The sequence below is a fragment of the Pelophylax lessonae genome, assembly GCF_965119305.1.
Source record: "Pelophylax lessonae genome assembly, chromosome: 2".
Lineage (NCBI taxonomy): Eukaryota > Metazoa > Chordata > Amphibia > Anura > Ranidae > Pelophylax > Pelophylax lessonae.
Window position 1 is genome coordinate 150,978,358 of NC_138769.1, and position 15,024 is coordinate 150,993,381.

Sequence of the window (15,024 nt, forward strand, 5' to 3'; positions counted from 1 at the left end):
AATGGTTTCTGCTTTAGTTGTCAGGTGATGAATGCAGTTCAAATAAAACATTTAAAAAGTCTGAGAAAAATAAAAAGCACCGCTCCATCTGTAGTGTAGGGAAATAAAGGAGGAACGACAAGTTAAAAAAATTGCTAAAAACAAGCTATTTAGTCTCAGCAATATTGCAGATTTAGGAGATGTGGGCACTGCTGTATATTTTAGATGTACTTTGGTTGTCAAGTTTTTTTTTTTTTAACAGAGTAAAAGAAAACAAGAGGTGTACAGTAATCCCCCGCTACATCGCGGTTCAGTTTTTTCGGTCCCGGTAATTCGCGTTTTTTTTGTAATGTTATTTTACTATATAAATCATTAAAAATGAAAGATTTTTGTGTTTTTCATAGCTCTTGCTCTGTCTCTTAGTATCTTTTATGTGTTAAACGAGTTTCTATTGTTTTAAAAGTGTGTTTAAAGACCTTAAAATGCTTTTACACGTACAGTGACAGTAAAAAAATCATGCCTACAATGCATTTTAATAGGGTTTTTCTATTTCGCGGAATTTCACTTTTCGCAGCTGGGTCTGGAACGTAACCCCCGCAATGGAGGGGGGTTTACTGTATTTTAAAGCAAGCAGCTATAGAAAAATATAAACTCTGTTGGTCAATGCATCACAAGACAAACTGCTGAACATCTCTGAATGCTATTAGCAGGTTTATGAACATCTAAAGAGCCAAATGCACTTGCTGCATCCTGCTGATCAAAGCAGTTTAGGTCAGAAAGTACTTTTAGTACCTACTAGCATTAAAAACAGATATATGCTTGACAGTGGTAAACTATTTTTAGTTCTCACGGTCCCTTTGTTGCATATAATAGAAACTATATAGAAAGTACAAACTTTGCGTCCTTGCTTTAGCAAATGCCTGTAAATTAATCACATTTTACCTCAACTTCATTGAATACACACAGTGGAAGCAGGACCTCCTGTCTCTATGACATCACTGGTTCCTAGAAAGCATAGCCTATCAATATCACCAGACTCCACACAAAATGGCTGCCTCTAATATTTATAAGCTAAAAGGTACTTTAACACAGTTACAAAAAACCACAACACTGACGTATCAGTCAGTAACAAACCGTTTAATTTGCCCAATAGGAGACTCTAATGATACATAAAGGGGAAGCTAAACATCTGCAACTTAAGTAATTGCTGGTGGTATAAACAGACAGCTGGTGAGCAAGAATGAAATGTGAGAGCAGGTTAGGGTTCTTTAATTGTAACAAAATGTTAGTTAAGGTGCTCTACACAATATATTTATATATTGCACATCTGAGAATTTCTTACACAAGTACAAGTTTTTGCATGTCCGATTATTGCCTTGCACCTCATCTAGGGAGAACCGTTCTACTCAAATCAGCCAGTCATATCATCCTCTTACGTTTCTAGTACATGAAAATCAGAATCTAACTTGACTGCTAGGGGCAGCACCAGTTCTTCCTTCAGAAACCTTCATACAGGAGGTCTTTCGTGCAATGTGAAAATTGTGCCACACTGGGGCCAGTGGATAAAAAAATGACTTTCCAACCGCTTGTCCACAGAGACCAGATACCTTGAAAAAAAAAAAAAAAAAAAACTGACTGACTGGTCATTGTGGGTATTTTCCCCTTCTTTAGATAAGTGTGATTTCTCCTGCATAAATAAACCTCTATTTCGCTTGTTAACTTCTATAAAGTACTACAAAATACGCTATCAACTCATGTACATATGGCTTTTTGAAAATTGTACAATGACAACGTAAGGCATATATTTGCACAACATCTTTTAGAAGAGAAAAAATAAGAATTAAACCTTCCTTCTAATCCTAGAAATAAGACTGCATAAATAAATGTGTGTGTTTTCTAGTGCAGACCATGTATATCTAAAATCTGATTTATCACCTTCATTATCCTTTAAGGTCTGCAAAGTGGTCAAGGCCTCTATGGCAGAAACAGCAAAAGAGAGTAAAGATTCCTAGTATGCCACTCTCACTTTGCTTGTGTACACAGGCAGGCAAGCTAGGTTAGCCACCATATCTGCCAGGCAACCCGATATGCCATGTGCCAATGAAATGTGCAATACAGAAAGTCACTAGTGGGGGAGCCTGTGCAAAAGCAAGTTAAAATAAAATATCTGAATTTCACAAATATATAAAATAATTTCTTTCCTCTTTTTCTCATAAGCAGCGCAGGTCTTTGGTAACTATAAAATATAAAAGCAGAGTCAAGAAGTATTAAAAGGAGGTATTGTCCAACAAGTGGAAGAAATGGATGTATGTGAAGCTGTCAGTTTGGTTGTATATCAGATTCCTAACAGACTGCAGTGGTCATCATCGTGAATTCAGACGAGGAGCAACCTTTAAATAAAGAAAAATAAATAAGTAATGCTAGAAATACAAACTTGATATACTGTCAATGCATTCTAGAGTGCTGCACAATCAGTTATAAAATACATTAAATATGCATATAAAGAACAAACCTCTAAAAAGCTAAAATCAGGACTCCTTATATTTCTACACTGAGGGTAAGCATGTGCCACAGTTGGTAAATCATATACAAAAGGTATGCAAATGTTGCCAACTACCTATTTCACTTATTAGATTACGTCAAGGCTGTTATATAGAGCTTTAACTACAATTTAAATTTTTTTACTGCAAATCACAAGGGGGCACTGTCATCAAATACATTTGTACAATTCTGTGCAAGAGGTCTGTTCTGCCTGAAACAAAAGAGATATCGCTCTACAAGAGTACCAGGGTAGACTTGGCTCAGATGTAACTAGAGCCAAGTCAGATAAATGTGATACAAGCATAGCTAGCTCTTTATATAAATATGATGAATAAAGGTGGATAAAGCCAAATCAAGTCAACCTTCAGGTAACACTTGTTAAAGGCAAACTATTTCAAAGAAAAGAACAGATGAAAGAACATACAATCACCAAGTCGGTCAATACCTACATTAAAATCTAACTCCAGCTTTCTTTCACTTTAAAATATGCATTGGTTAGCAAAGGTAGCAGCTCACTTGGACCAAACAAACTACTGTAAAAAAGTGACAGAAAGCTGGAGTGTGGCTAAACTAACTTTTTTATATAATATGACTAATAAAATTCAGTATGGGCAAGTTACTACAATACCTAAAATATTTTCATAGGTGGCACTTTAAAAACATTTTACAGGTTATCAGTTTAGCGTTAACCATAAATTATGCCTCAAGAATTATTGCTCTCACTCTGTTTGCGGCAATACCCAACAAGTGTGGCGCAATCGCTGTTTACATACAACGTGCGGGACCTACACAAGTGTTCGCACTTGCATGTATGCAATTGTTTAACTTTTCTTTCAACTTTTTTTTTTTTCTCATTTAACTTTGCTATCACAAGAGGCTAAAATGCTCTTCTCACTCTTTTAAAAGTTATCAGGCTGCGGCTATAAGTTTGTTTTAACCACTTGAAATCCTGAACGTTTTACAACCAGCCAAGTCCGGCAAATGTAGATAAAGAATACAGTGAAAAGAATCCTTACCACAGACAAGTGTCCATTTTTTGCTTTGGCTATTAGTAACTCCGAGCCCGCAGTAAAGTCAATGATTCCTTCTTTACCTGGACCAACAGTAAACTTGATGCTAAGCGGGGAAAGATTAGTTAAGTGAGATTTCAAAATAAAGTTTAAAGATAACAAGTGCCTATATTTAGTCTTATACAACAGACAGACCGCTTTAAAGGTTTTATATCTCAATGTTACAATATGTTAATACCAGAATTTTATAAAGGCCACCCTAGTAAAGCGATTTCAGGGTGGGAGAATGATTTGGGGCCAATATCAACTGAGAAATGGTAAGAAGCATATCAAGCGGTGGGTACTTGCTCTTTAAACGCAGCACAGAAGTTGTCACAGCTGTATATTCTTTTACGTGCTCACTATTCTCCCCTGAATCTGAGCAAGATGGGATATGGTACGGAGCCACACTGTCCTAGGTGCAAAAGAGACCATGGGGACTTGATCCATCTGTTATGGAGATGTCCCAAACTCCACCTGTACTGGAGCCAAATCATAAATCCACTAAAACGTGGTAGTTAAAGTAAAAATCCCAATAGACCCTAAACGCTGTCTACTGAACATCCTAGAAGATGTTATAGAGAAGGAGCACCCCAGGACAGCTGTCGGAAGGGCCCTTTCCCATGCCCGGAGGTTAATTCTAGTAATGTGGAAATCCGCTGATCCCCCCCCCCCCCACACATAAATCATGGGTGTCAGCCATGGGAAATGCACTACTTTTAGAACGTCATATCTACACAAGAGGTGGCTGTCAGGGTAAATTTGAAAAGCTGTGGGGCCTATGGTTGGATACCCCTGCTGGATAGTTGGACTATCCAACAAGATAGTATCCTGTTGGATAGTTCACGGGAACTGGTACTTCAAAGATTGTTGGTATGCCCGAATAAACCAAAGAAAATGAAGATATAGGTCTTTAACAGTTGCATAACAACAGCTGCACTTTTTGAGGCTCATTGGTTGGGTTGCACTACAATAGTATAATTTCTGATATATATATATATATATATATATATATATATATATATATATATGTGTAATGGTTTGACCGTATATAGATACCAATATTTGTATGACTTCTATGCCCACAAACGCAACCCAAAATAAAAAAAAGGGAGGCTTGCCAATGTACTGTGACTATTATATTGTATTGTTACATTAAGGGTTTTAAACCATAAAACATTTTCTCGATTTAAAAAAAAAAAAAAAAAAAGATAACTTGAGATCTCTACTGTGATTTACTTTGCTGTGAATGTGAATTTTATTGAAAAAAAAAATGTCTGCAATACTGTATAAAATTACAGAAAAACTGGATTATTTTACTTATTGTAAAATCCTTTTCTCTTAGGTTCATTGACGGACACAGTCTGATGCATATCAGTTGGGTTATACTGCCCCCTACAGGAGTAGGACACTAGGCAGAAAAAAAGTTCTGGCTACACCTATGGCAGTCCCAGGGGGTATACCCTCTCTCTTCCTACATAGGATGTCAGTTTTTTTATCAAAGCAGTGTCAGAGAAATAATACCAACCCAACTCAAAATAGAGGGGCAGGTACTGCGTCCGTCGAACCTAAGAGAAAAGGATTTTACGGTAAGTCAAAAAAATGGATTTTTGTAAAATCTTACCGTAAAATCCTTTTCTCTTAAGCCCATTGACAGACTTAGTCCTCGTTGATTACTAACAACTCGGGTTATGCTGCCCTCTACAGGAGTAGGACTAGACAGGAAAGAAAACATTCTGGCCACACCTTAGGGGCAGTCCCAGAGGGTATATCCTCTCTCTCTCTGCTACAGCAAATCAGTTATGTCACAAAGCAGTGTTTAGAGAATTTAACCCAACCCAACTCAAAAACAGAGGGGCGGGTACTACGTCTGTCAATGAGCTTAAGAGAAAAGGATTTTACGGTAAGATTTTACAAAAATCCATTTTTCTCTGTCGCTCATTGACAGACGTAGTCCTCGTTGATTACTAACAACTCGGGACGTCCCAAAGCAGTACCACAAATGAGGGGTGGGAAAATGGAAATCAAAATCCAATCTAGAAGGCCCAACCGGTGCCAACTAGAAGTTCTAAAGGCTCATCAATCAAAGATGAGACTCAACAGAAACTCCAACGGAAAAAAACCCTCGAGGTAGACCACCGGTCTCCTCAAATTGCGGCCTGCAAAACCTTGCGGCCAAATGAGGCATACGCCGATGCCATCACATCAATTTTATAAAATTTTGTAAAGGTATGTACCGACGACCAGGTGGCTGCCTTACACACCTGGACCACTGACGCCTGATGGCGGAAGGCCCAGGAAGTACTGAGCGCTCGAGTGGAGTGCGCCTTAACAGGGAACGGAGGATTCCGACCCTTAATAGAATAAGCCTGTACCACCGTCTGTCTAATCCATTTGGAGATAGTCGCGGCAGATGCAGGCAACCCCTTTCTGGGGCCATCCGTTATCACAAAAAGTGAATCAGTTTTACGGAACGATTCCGTAGCCTTCAGGTATACCCTGATTGCCCGAACCACATCCAAGGAATGCAACGCATGTTCCCGATGATGATTGGGCTGAGGACACAAGGAAGGTAGCACAATATCTGAAACAACCTTTGGAAGAAAGGATGGCTTTGGATGAAGAACTACCTTATCCCTATGAACCACTAAATATGGGGACTGGCATGATAATGCAGCCAGTTCTGACACCCTGCGTGCAGAAGTGATAGCCACCAAGAAGGCCACTTTCTGGCAGAACCGACAAAACCAAATTAAGATCCCAGGGCGGTAAGGGCGCGCGGATTGGTGGAGCCAGGTGCCGCACCCCCTGAATGAAATTACGCACCAAGGAACGAGTAGCCAAGGGCTTCTGAAAGAAGATTGCTAATGCTGAAACCTGACCCTTGATGGTGCTCAAGGATAGTTTCTGCTCAACCCCCTTTTGCAGAAAAGCCAAGATCCGGGTCACCGAATAGGTACGTGGAGGAAATCCCAAAGATTCACACCACGCGATACAAGTCTTCCATGTGCGATAATAGACCTTGCTGGAAGTCGCTTTCCTTGCCTTAATTAGAGTAGGAATAACTGAAGCTGACAACCCTCTGTCCTTCAGTACCTGGGTCTCAATGGCCAGGCCATTAAAACCAGCGACTGTAAAGCACAATGGAAGATCGGTCCCTGAGACCGCAGACCCTCCCTGAGAGGAAGTCTCCAAGGAGCACCCTCCATCTCTATCCTGCGGAGAAATCTCAGCAGCAATCTGAGAGGAGGGAGTTCATCTAATAGCTGACACTGCCTTAACAGGCCGTTCAGCGCGTCTGCTGGAGGATCGTGGGCGCGCGTTACCAATCTCCGCGCCTCCGGGATGCTCTGAAGAAGACACAGATGGTGAAATCCTTGGTGATCGACTTAAGTCATCACCCTGATATTGTCTGACTGGATCCGAACCAGGCTGCCCTAGAGCTACCTGGCCCAGGCAATCCGACAAAGTCTGATCGTTCTCTGTTCCCACACATTTATCAGACACCTGATTCCTATCAGGAGTGATGATTTCTCCTGGTTGAACATTAGAGACCGAAGTCACCCGGCTAGAGGCTCCTTGGTCTGTCTGATCAACCGGATCCGATTCCTGTGGGGAACTGAGATTAATCTTTGGAAAAGGTAAAGAAAATGATCTGTTCAGGGAACGGTAACTACCGCTCCCTGTAGTACTTAAATGTTGGAAGGGAAGAATCGCACCGGTAGCAGTGATCGATGCTCGATTTAGTGCTCTGAATACCGGTGAAGACGTCCCCCCACCCTCAAGCCGGGTGGGGGCGCACCTTCAGGCTGTGTAAGCCTTAGCTTCAGGTTTGGCTGAGTCGGTCTTTTGTTTGTCCGACCAGCGCTTCTTGAACCCTCCTAGAGGGGTTTTTCCTTTCCCGCTCGCTCCAGCAGAGCGAACGAACCCTTTATGAGCGGCAAAGAAAGGTCCACGCTTGTTACGAGGTGCTTTAGCTTTAGCAGCCTGTGGCAAAAAAGTGCCTTTGCCCCCAGTGATATCCTTAATGATCTCATCTAGGGTGGCACCAAATAGACGATTCCCCTGAAAGGGGAGATTCGCCAAGGTCTTTTTGGAACCTAGGTCCGCTGACCAGCATTTTAACCACAGCACACGTCTGAGGATTACCGCTGACATAGATGCATGCCCTAATAGGGGGGTGGCATCCAAGGCTGCGTCACAGACAAACTGTAGTCCTTGTATAATCTGTTCCATCAAATCAGATGTTGCCTGGGGGATACCTTTCCCCTTCAGGTCCTGGCGCACCAATCTCGCCCATTCCGTTAATGTCGGAGACACTAGACCAATGACAATAACTGGTCTAAAGGCTGACCCTATCAGGGAAAAGATAGTGTGGGACTCCGCTTCTATCTTCCGATCCACCGAATCCTTAAAGGACGAAGAGTCCTCCACCGGAATACCCGTGGCTTTATCCAGTCTGGAAATAGGTGGATCCACCACTGGTGGTACCGTCCATTTCTTAATGAGGGATTCCTCAAACGGATAGCGTCTAGCAATGCGCTTGGAAATAGTAAAGGTACGCTTTGAATGATCCCATTCCTCTTTAATCTTATTACCAAAACATTTGGGTAAAGGAAAAACCTTCACCGTCTTGGTAGGTTTGCTAGTACCAAAGGGAATTTCCATTTCAGTTGCCTCTGCCGGTAAAACCTCAAGTCTTAAGGTTTTCCGAACCGCCACAACTAGTGCGTCCACCAATGCTTCTTCTTGTGCTATGGCGGAAGCAAGAACGTCCTCCTCACTGTCTGAGGGAACTTTACCTGAGACAACAGCCCCTGCAGAGGGACCTGCAGCTGCAATGACCATCTCAGAATCTGAAGTATCAGATGATATAGGGGTAGGCGGGGGTCACTTTCTTGACCCCCGTTCCTGACAGGCCGTCTCCACCCGAGCCACCAAAGACTCCAAAACTGCTGTAAATGCATCCATACTCTGTGCACTGGCGGGTCCCGCGGCCACCTCGAGGGAAACAGGTGGGGGTACCTGTGTGGCAGGGTCCATGATAATTCCAGACACTACCCGGAAAAAAATAAATTGCCAAAAAAAATAAAACTTTTTTTTTTTCAGACCCCCAGCGCCACAATGCCCCTCAGTGTTACCTGCTTAGGGACCCCTACAGAGCGAGAGAGAGAGATAGACCCCAAGGCTCACCACTTGATGCTCAGAGTTTCAAATGCAACTTGTTTCAGCACTGTCTATAACAGACAGGAAGTCTTTGGCTGGCTTCCCGGGTAAAAAGGAGGCGGCTCCGCCCCTTTGCACGCCTTCCAGCGCCTCCCCTAGCTCCACGAGGTGTTTTGGTCACCTCAAACATGGCCGCCCCCATGCTGGAGACACGAGGCTACGCCAATATGGCGGCCATGTGCGATCTGCCAGACAATGGCGGCGGCCTGTACAGGATAATGGCGTGTCTGGCGGCCTGCGGGAGTATCTCGGCCCCACAAACCTTCACCCTAATGGTGATCAGCCTGGCCGGCGGTACCGGACCCTGGCGGACCGCATGCGGTCCGTGGGCCGTCGGAAGGCAGCCTGCCCTTGCTGGAGGAATGCGATCTGGACTGCAGTTATACATGCATAGACATCGTCCTGTGAACACCTCTGACAGGTAGGATACCTTATGCTACCACAGTAATATTCTAGTACTGCCACTGACTTCAGTCATCTTTACAGTTTTGAAATGACAGATTGTCAGCTCCCAAACCAAGCCTCCTGGTTTCTTGTTCACAAAAATCACACTCAAATAGGGGGATCTGTGACATGTTATAGGATAGAGGGGAGACCCATCCTTACCATTTCAGAGAGGGGCCCGCGTTCACCACAAACCCGTCAGGGGGAAAAGGGGGAACATACTACTCACCATACCGGAACCAGGCGGGCGCCAACTCCTGACAGTACCCCTCTCCACCGGGGTGGGAGGACTGTCGACCAATACGGACGCCGTGACTCATGGTCATTGGCGTTTAAGCGAGACGTTTAACTCGCAGGGTCAGTCCCCGTCCAGTGGGACTATGTCGCGGCCGACCCAGCGCGGAGCTATGGCCTGCACGCGCTCGTAGGCTGAACTGGGGTGACCACTGGATCTCAACTTTCAGCCCGTCGCCCAGTTCCAGCTTTCTTGCTTGAAGATCTCACAGGAACACTGGAGAAAAAAGCTGTCTAAAAAAATCTTTCTAAGAAAAAAATCCTGCCAGGACCGAAGATCCTAGCAAGGCATCTAGGTCCTTACTCCTAACTAGACAGAAAAAAACTGATTTTCTGTAGCAGAGAGAGAGAGGATATACCCTCTGGGACTGCCCCTAAGGTGTGGCCAGAATGTTTTCTTTCCTGTCTAGTCCTACTCCTGTAGAGGGCAGCATAACCCGAGTTGTTAGTAATCAACGAGGACTACGTCTGTCAATGAGCGACAGAGAAATCCAGTTTTCTCTATCGTTCATTGACGGACGCAGTCTCTGATGCATATTAGTAGGGACGTCCCAAAGCAGTACCATAAAATGAATGGTGGGAACAGCAGAAAAAAACAAGTCCCCAAGGCTGAACACAGCCAACATGGAACACATCAGAACAAGATGAGCCTCACCTGAAACAAACAGAAAACACCCTCAAGGGAGACCAAAAGCCCCCTAAACCGCAGCCTTGCAAAACTTTGCGGCCAAAAGAGGCATCAGCCAATGCCAGCACATCCACCTTATAAAATTTGGTAAAGGTGTGAACAGACGACCAGGTAGCCGCCTTGCAAACCTGAAGCACAGATGCCTGATAACGAAAAGCCCAGGAAGCAGTAAGCGCCCGAGCCGAGGGTGCCTTAACAGGGAAAGGTGGAACCTGACCCTTAATTGAATAAGCCTGCACTACCGTCTGTCTGATCAATCTGGAAATAGTCGCAGCAGACGCAGGCAGCCCTTTCTTTGGACCATCCGTGAGTACAAAGAGCGAATAGGACTTCTGAAAAGACTCAGTAGTCGCCAAGTACACCCTGATTACCTGAACCACATCCAGAGTATGCAGTGCATATTTCTTAGGATGTTTTGGCTTAGGACACAAAGATGGTAATACAATGTCCTCGTTTAAGTGAAAACTAAAAACCACCTACGGAAGGAAGGACAGATCCGCACGAAGTACCACTTTATCCCTATGAACCACCAGATAGGGAGAACGACAGGACAACGCCGCCAGTCCCGACACCCTGCGCTCAGAAGTAATAGCCATCAAGAAGGCCACCTTCTGGGATAAAGCAAGCAGGGGAATCTGCTGGATACTTTCAAAAGGAGGTTTTTGAAGAACGGACAGCACCAAATTAAATGTCCCAAGGAGGCAACGGGGGGGGGTCACACCGGAAGTACCAAGTGTCGCACCCCCTGGACGAAGTTACGCACCAGGGAATGGGTGGCAAACGGCCTCTGGAAAAAATTTCCAAGGCCGAAACCTGAACCTTTATAGTACTCAAGGATAACTTTTGATCAACTCCCCATTGAAGGAAAGCCAAAATCTGCGCAACCGAGTAAGAACGACGGGGAACCCCAAGAGACTCGCACCACGTATGTACGATGACTTCCACGTACTATGATAGATCTTCCTAGAAGTTGCTTTTCTCGTTGCTTTTCTCATTTTAAGCAGAGTAGGAATCCCCTGTCCTTCAGTACCTGGCTTTCAACAGCCAAGCCGTCAAAGCCAGCGACCGTAAAGCAGGATGGAAGATTGGCCCTTGAGACAGCAGATCCTCCCTGAGAGGAAGTCTCCAAGAAATGTCTGAGATAGCCTGACCAGGTCAGCGTACCAAGCTCGGCGATGGCAGTCCAGAGCCACAAAAATGACCGGAATCTCTTCCGCCTCGACCCTGCGAAGAAATCTTGGCAGCAACTTGAGGAGGAAAGGCATACATCAGCTGATACTGACCCCACTGGGCCACCAGTGCGTCTGCAGCGTCTGCCAGAGGGTCCCGGAAACGGGCCAAACCTCTGCACTTTTCTGTTTATCCGAGACGCCAACAGACCTACGTCTGGAGTGCCTCAAAGAAGGCACAACTACCGGAACACCTCCGGATGGAGGGACCATTCCCTTGCATCCAAGGCCTGTCGACTGAGGTAATCCGCCTGCCAATTTTCCACTCCTGGAATGTGAACAGCGGAGACAGCTAGAACAAAGCACTCTGCCCAACGAAGGATTCGTACCACTTCCAAGGCCGCAAGGACACTCTTGGTGCCCCCTTGGTGATTGATATAAGCCCCGGCATGGTCCGAATGAATGCGCACTGGACAACCCCGCAGGTGCTTGGTCCAGCAGACTAGGCCGGATCACTTTCAGCTCCAGGACATTGATCGGTAACCTTGATTCCTCCAGGGACCAGACTCACTGAGCAGATAACCTGCCGAGAACTCCCCCCCCCACCCGGACAGGCTTGCATCTGTGGTGACAATTGTCCAATATATAGGGAGGAAGGATTTTCCTTGCTTGAGCATCGGGGACCGAAGCCAACAGATCAGGGACTCCCTGGTCACCTTGCTCAGCTGGATCTGATTGTCCAGGGAGTTTAGATTCTTGTTCCATTTGAGAATTATTTCCTTCTGGAGGATCCTCATGTGGAATTGAGGGAAGGGGACCGCCTCAAAGGAGGACACCATCAGTCCCAGTACTCTTATACAGATCCGAAGGGACGACCATTTGCTGGTCAGCAACAACTGAACCAGTGTCTGGAGTTTGAGTTTTTCCGGAGGAAGAAACACCCTGGGTGAGGACGAGTCCAGAGTCAGGCCCAGGTAGTCCAAACTCATAGAAGGGACTAAGGACGACTTCTGAAGATTCGGAATCCACTTCCAGAGTTCTTATGGTGATTTCCAAATTTGTTTCCAGCACTGTGGGAGACTCCGCACGGAGAAGCAGATCGTCCAAGTAACTCAGGACCGATATTCCCCACTGCGGCAACAGCGCCAGGATTGGAGCCAACACCTTTGTTAAGACCCAAGGAGCAGAGGCGAGACCAAAGGGCAACGCCACAAACTAATAGTGATCTTCTCCCACGGCAAAACGTAGAAACCGTTGGTGTCCTGCACAGACTGGGATGCGAAGGTAGGCATCTTTGATGTCTATGGAGGCCAGGAAATCCCCCTGATGTAGGGAAGCCACCACCAACAGATTCCATCTTGAATTTTTAAACTCGCACAAAACCATTCAGTGCCTTCAGGTTCAGGATTGGATACACCTTGCCTTCCTTCCTGGGAACCGTGAACAGGTTTGAATAAAAGCCCTGAAAACGTTCCACACACGGAACCGGAACGATCACTCCCTGTTGTACCAGGTCCTGAACTGCACCATAGAGCGCCAGCAAGCGATCCGGGGACAGTCGCACATTGGAAGGGAAAAACCTTACTGGAGGAACAGATCAAAACTCGATCTTGTAATCGAACCGTATGACCTCTTGAACCCATAAGTCTGGTATCCAGGCTAGCCACAGGTCCGGGAACCAGCAAAGACGTCCCTCCACCCCAGATACGGTGAGGTCACACCTTCAGGCCGAGGAGGTCTTCTCTGCAGGTCTGGAGAAACCAGACGTTTCCCAGACCAGGGTCACTTGGAACTACCCAAGGGAGTCTTGAAGGGCTTCGTCTTATTGACTGACCCTGAGGGATGAAAAAAAGTTGTGAGCTGAAAAGGAGGGACCCCGTCTGCGGCGCGGATCCTTACACTTGTTAGCCTGCGGAAGAAAGGTACTCTTCACCCCTGTGAGACCCTTAATAATGTCATCTAGGGTAGCACCAAACAGGTGATCTCCTTGAAAAGGGAGATCAGTCAAGGCCTTCTTAGAAGTCTGATCTGCAGACCAGCACTTCAGCCGAAGCATATGCCGGAGAACCACTGCCGAAACCGACAGTTGGCCCAATATGGGAGCAGTGTCTAGTTTTAGCCCCCAGTTTTGTGTCCCCTTTAGAATTGCAGCTCCCTGCACCAGCTGGTCCAATAGCTCCTCACAAGGCAGGAGAGACTTGTTTCCCCTCCAGGTCACAGCGTAGTAAGTTCGCCCATTCAGTCAACTTCTGCGTAACAAGGGCAACTGTAAGCACCGGTCTCAGTGCAGTCCCCACCAGGGAGTACATATTGCGGGCCACAGCCTCCGCCTTCCTACCCTCCAGGTCCTGCAAGGATGGGGAATCCTCCCCTGGAGTAACGGTAGCCTTATTCAGTCTTGAGACCGGCAGATCCACCGTAGGTGGCACAGTCCACTTCTTTACCAGAGACTCCTCAAAAGGGTAGTGTCTAGCAATCCACTTAGGCACCCCAGGGGAATGTTTTGGACGGTCTCATTCTTTGAGCATGTTGGCAAAAAATGTGGGAAAAGGAAAAGCCTTTGCCGCTCTGGATGGCTTGTGAGTGCCAAACGTAAACTGCGCCCCAGTCGCAGCTGCGTCCAATTTCAGGGTCTCACACACAGAAACAACCAGTGCATCCACCAGCGCCTTACCTTGTGCGGCAGTGGAGGTAGAAATGTCATCCTCACTATCAGAGGAGATAGGGCGCGAGGTAGTAGACCCAGCAGGGAGACCTACGTCTGCGGTGGCTGAGTCTGACTCAGAACCTGAGACATCAGATGAGGCAGGGGTAGGCGGAGGGCGTTTCTCGCCCTTTAAAGACCGCCTCCACCCGGGACACAAACGCTTCCAGGACTGCCAAAGTTACATCGCTAGACAGCTGGGATCCAGAGGACCCTGCGGCCTCCCCGAGGGGGTCAGGTGGGGACACATGATCTGTAGGGTCCATGTTGCACTGGGGGAACCCATCAGAAAGCGTAAAAAAAAAATGTCAGAAAATCTTTTTTTTTCTCCAAACAAAGTCCCACTGCGCTACAGCGCCCCCGAAGGTCACGCAGCACGCTGGAGACCCCCAGAAGAGAGCGACGCCCAGACTCACTGTGCCAAGATGCAGCAGCAGGCCCAGAAAGTCTGCACATGTCCGCAGTAAGCTCTCCAAAAGGAAATGAGAAAAAACGCCCAGGGTATAGGGAGGGGCTCCACCCACAGAACGCCTCCAGGAACTTCCATACAGATTCCTAGCAGAATAATCCACCGCAAAATGGCCGTGCCGGGTGTACCAAGATGGCTGCCGATCTCCTCAGCACATGTGGCTACAAGAAAATGGCGGCCCAGCGCGGCCTGCAGCGCATTTGAGGACTACTTGTCCTACTCCTGGAATAGGCAATATAACCCTCTAGTTATGATTTATGGAGCGCTGTGTCAGTCGATAAACGAAAGAGAAATGCTCATTACTGCACACAATAATAAAGGAAAACATTAAAAAAAAATCTTTAAAATTACCTTAAAGCTTTTTCATTTTTCAGAATAACTGTGTACAATACAGTGTAACCATATAGTATCAGTCATGAAGCTTAATTTGCCTTTTTATATTGGATTATTTTGTTTAAATA

At 45.9% G+C, this 15,024-nt stretch overlaps 1 protein-coding gene across 6 annotated transcripts in view; it reads right to left on the bottom strand.

The window, feature by feature from the left end:
* Positions 1-1,610: 1,610 nt before the first annotated feature.
* MYO1C (myosin IC) overlaps positions 1,611-15,024 on the bottom strand; it is a 393,404-nt gene continuing 379,990 nt past the window's right edge. For all 6 annotated transcript variants that reach the window (XM_082245855.1, XM_082245858.1, XM_082245856.1 and 3 more), the window contains exons 31-32: positions 3,537-3,636; positions 1,611-2,369 (exon numbers count right to left, since the gene is read on the bottom strand). In XM_082245855.1, coding sequence (XP_082101981.1) covers positions 2,343-2,369; positions 3,537-3,636 — 127 coding nt within the window. In that variant the 3' untranslated portion in view covers positions 1,611-2,342. The remainder of the gene's footprint in view (positions 2,370-3,536; positions 3,637-15,024) is intronic.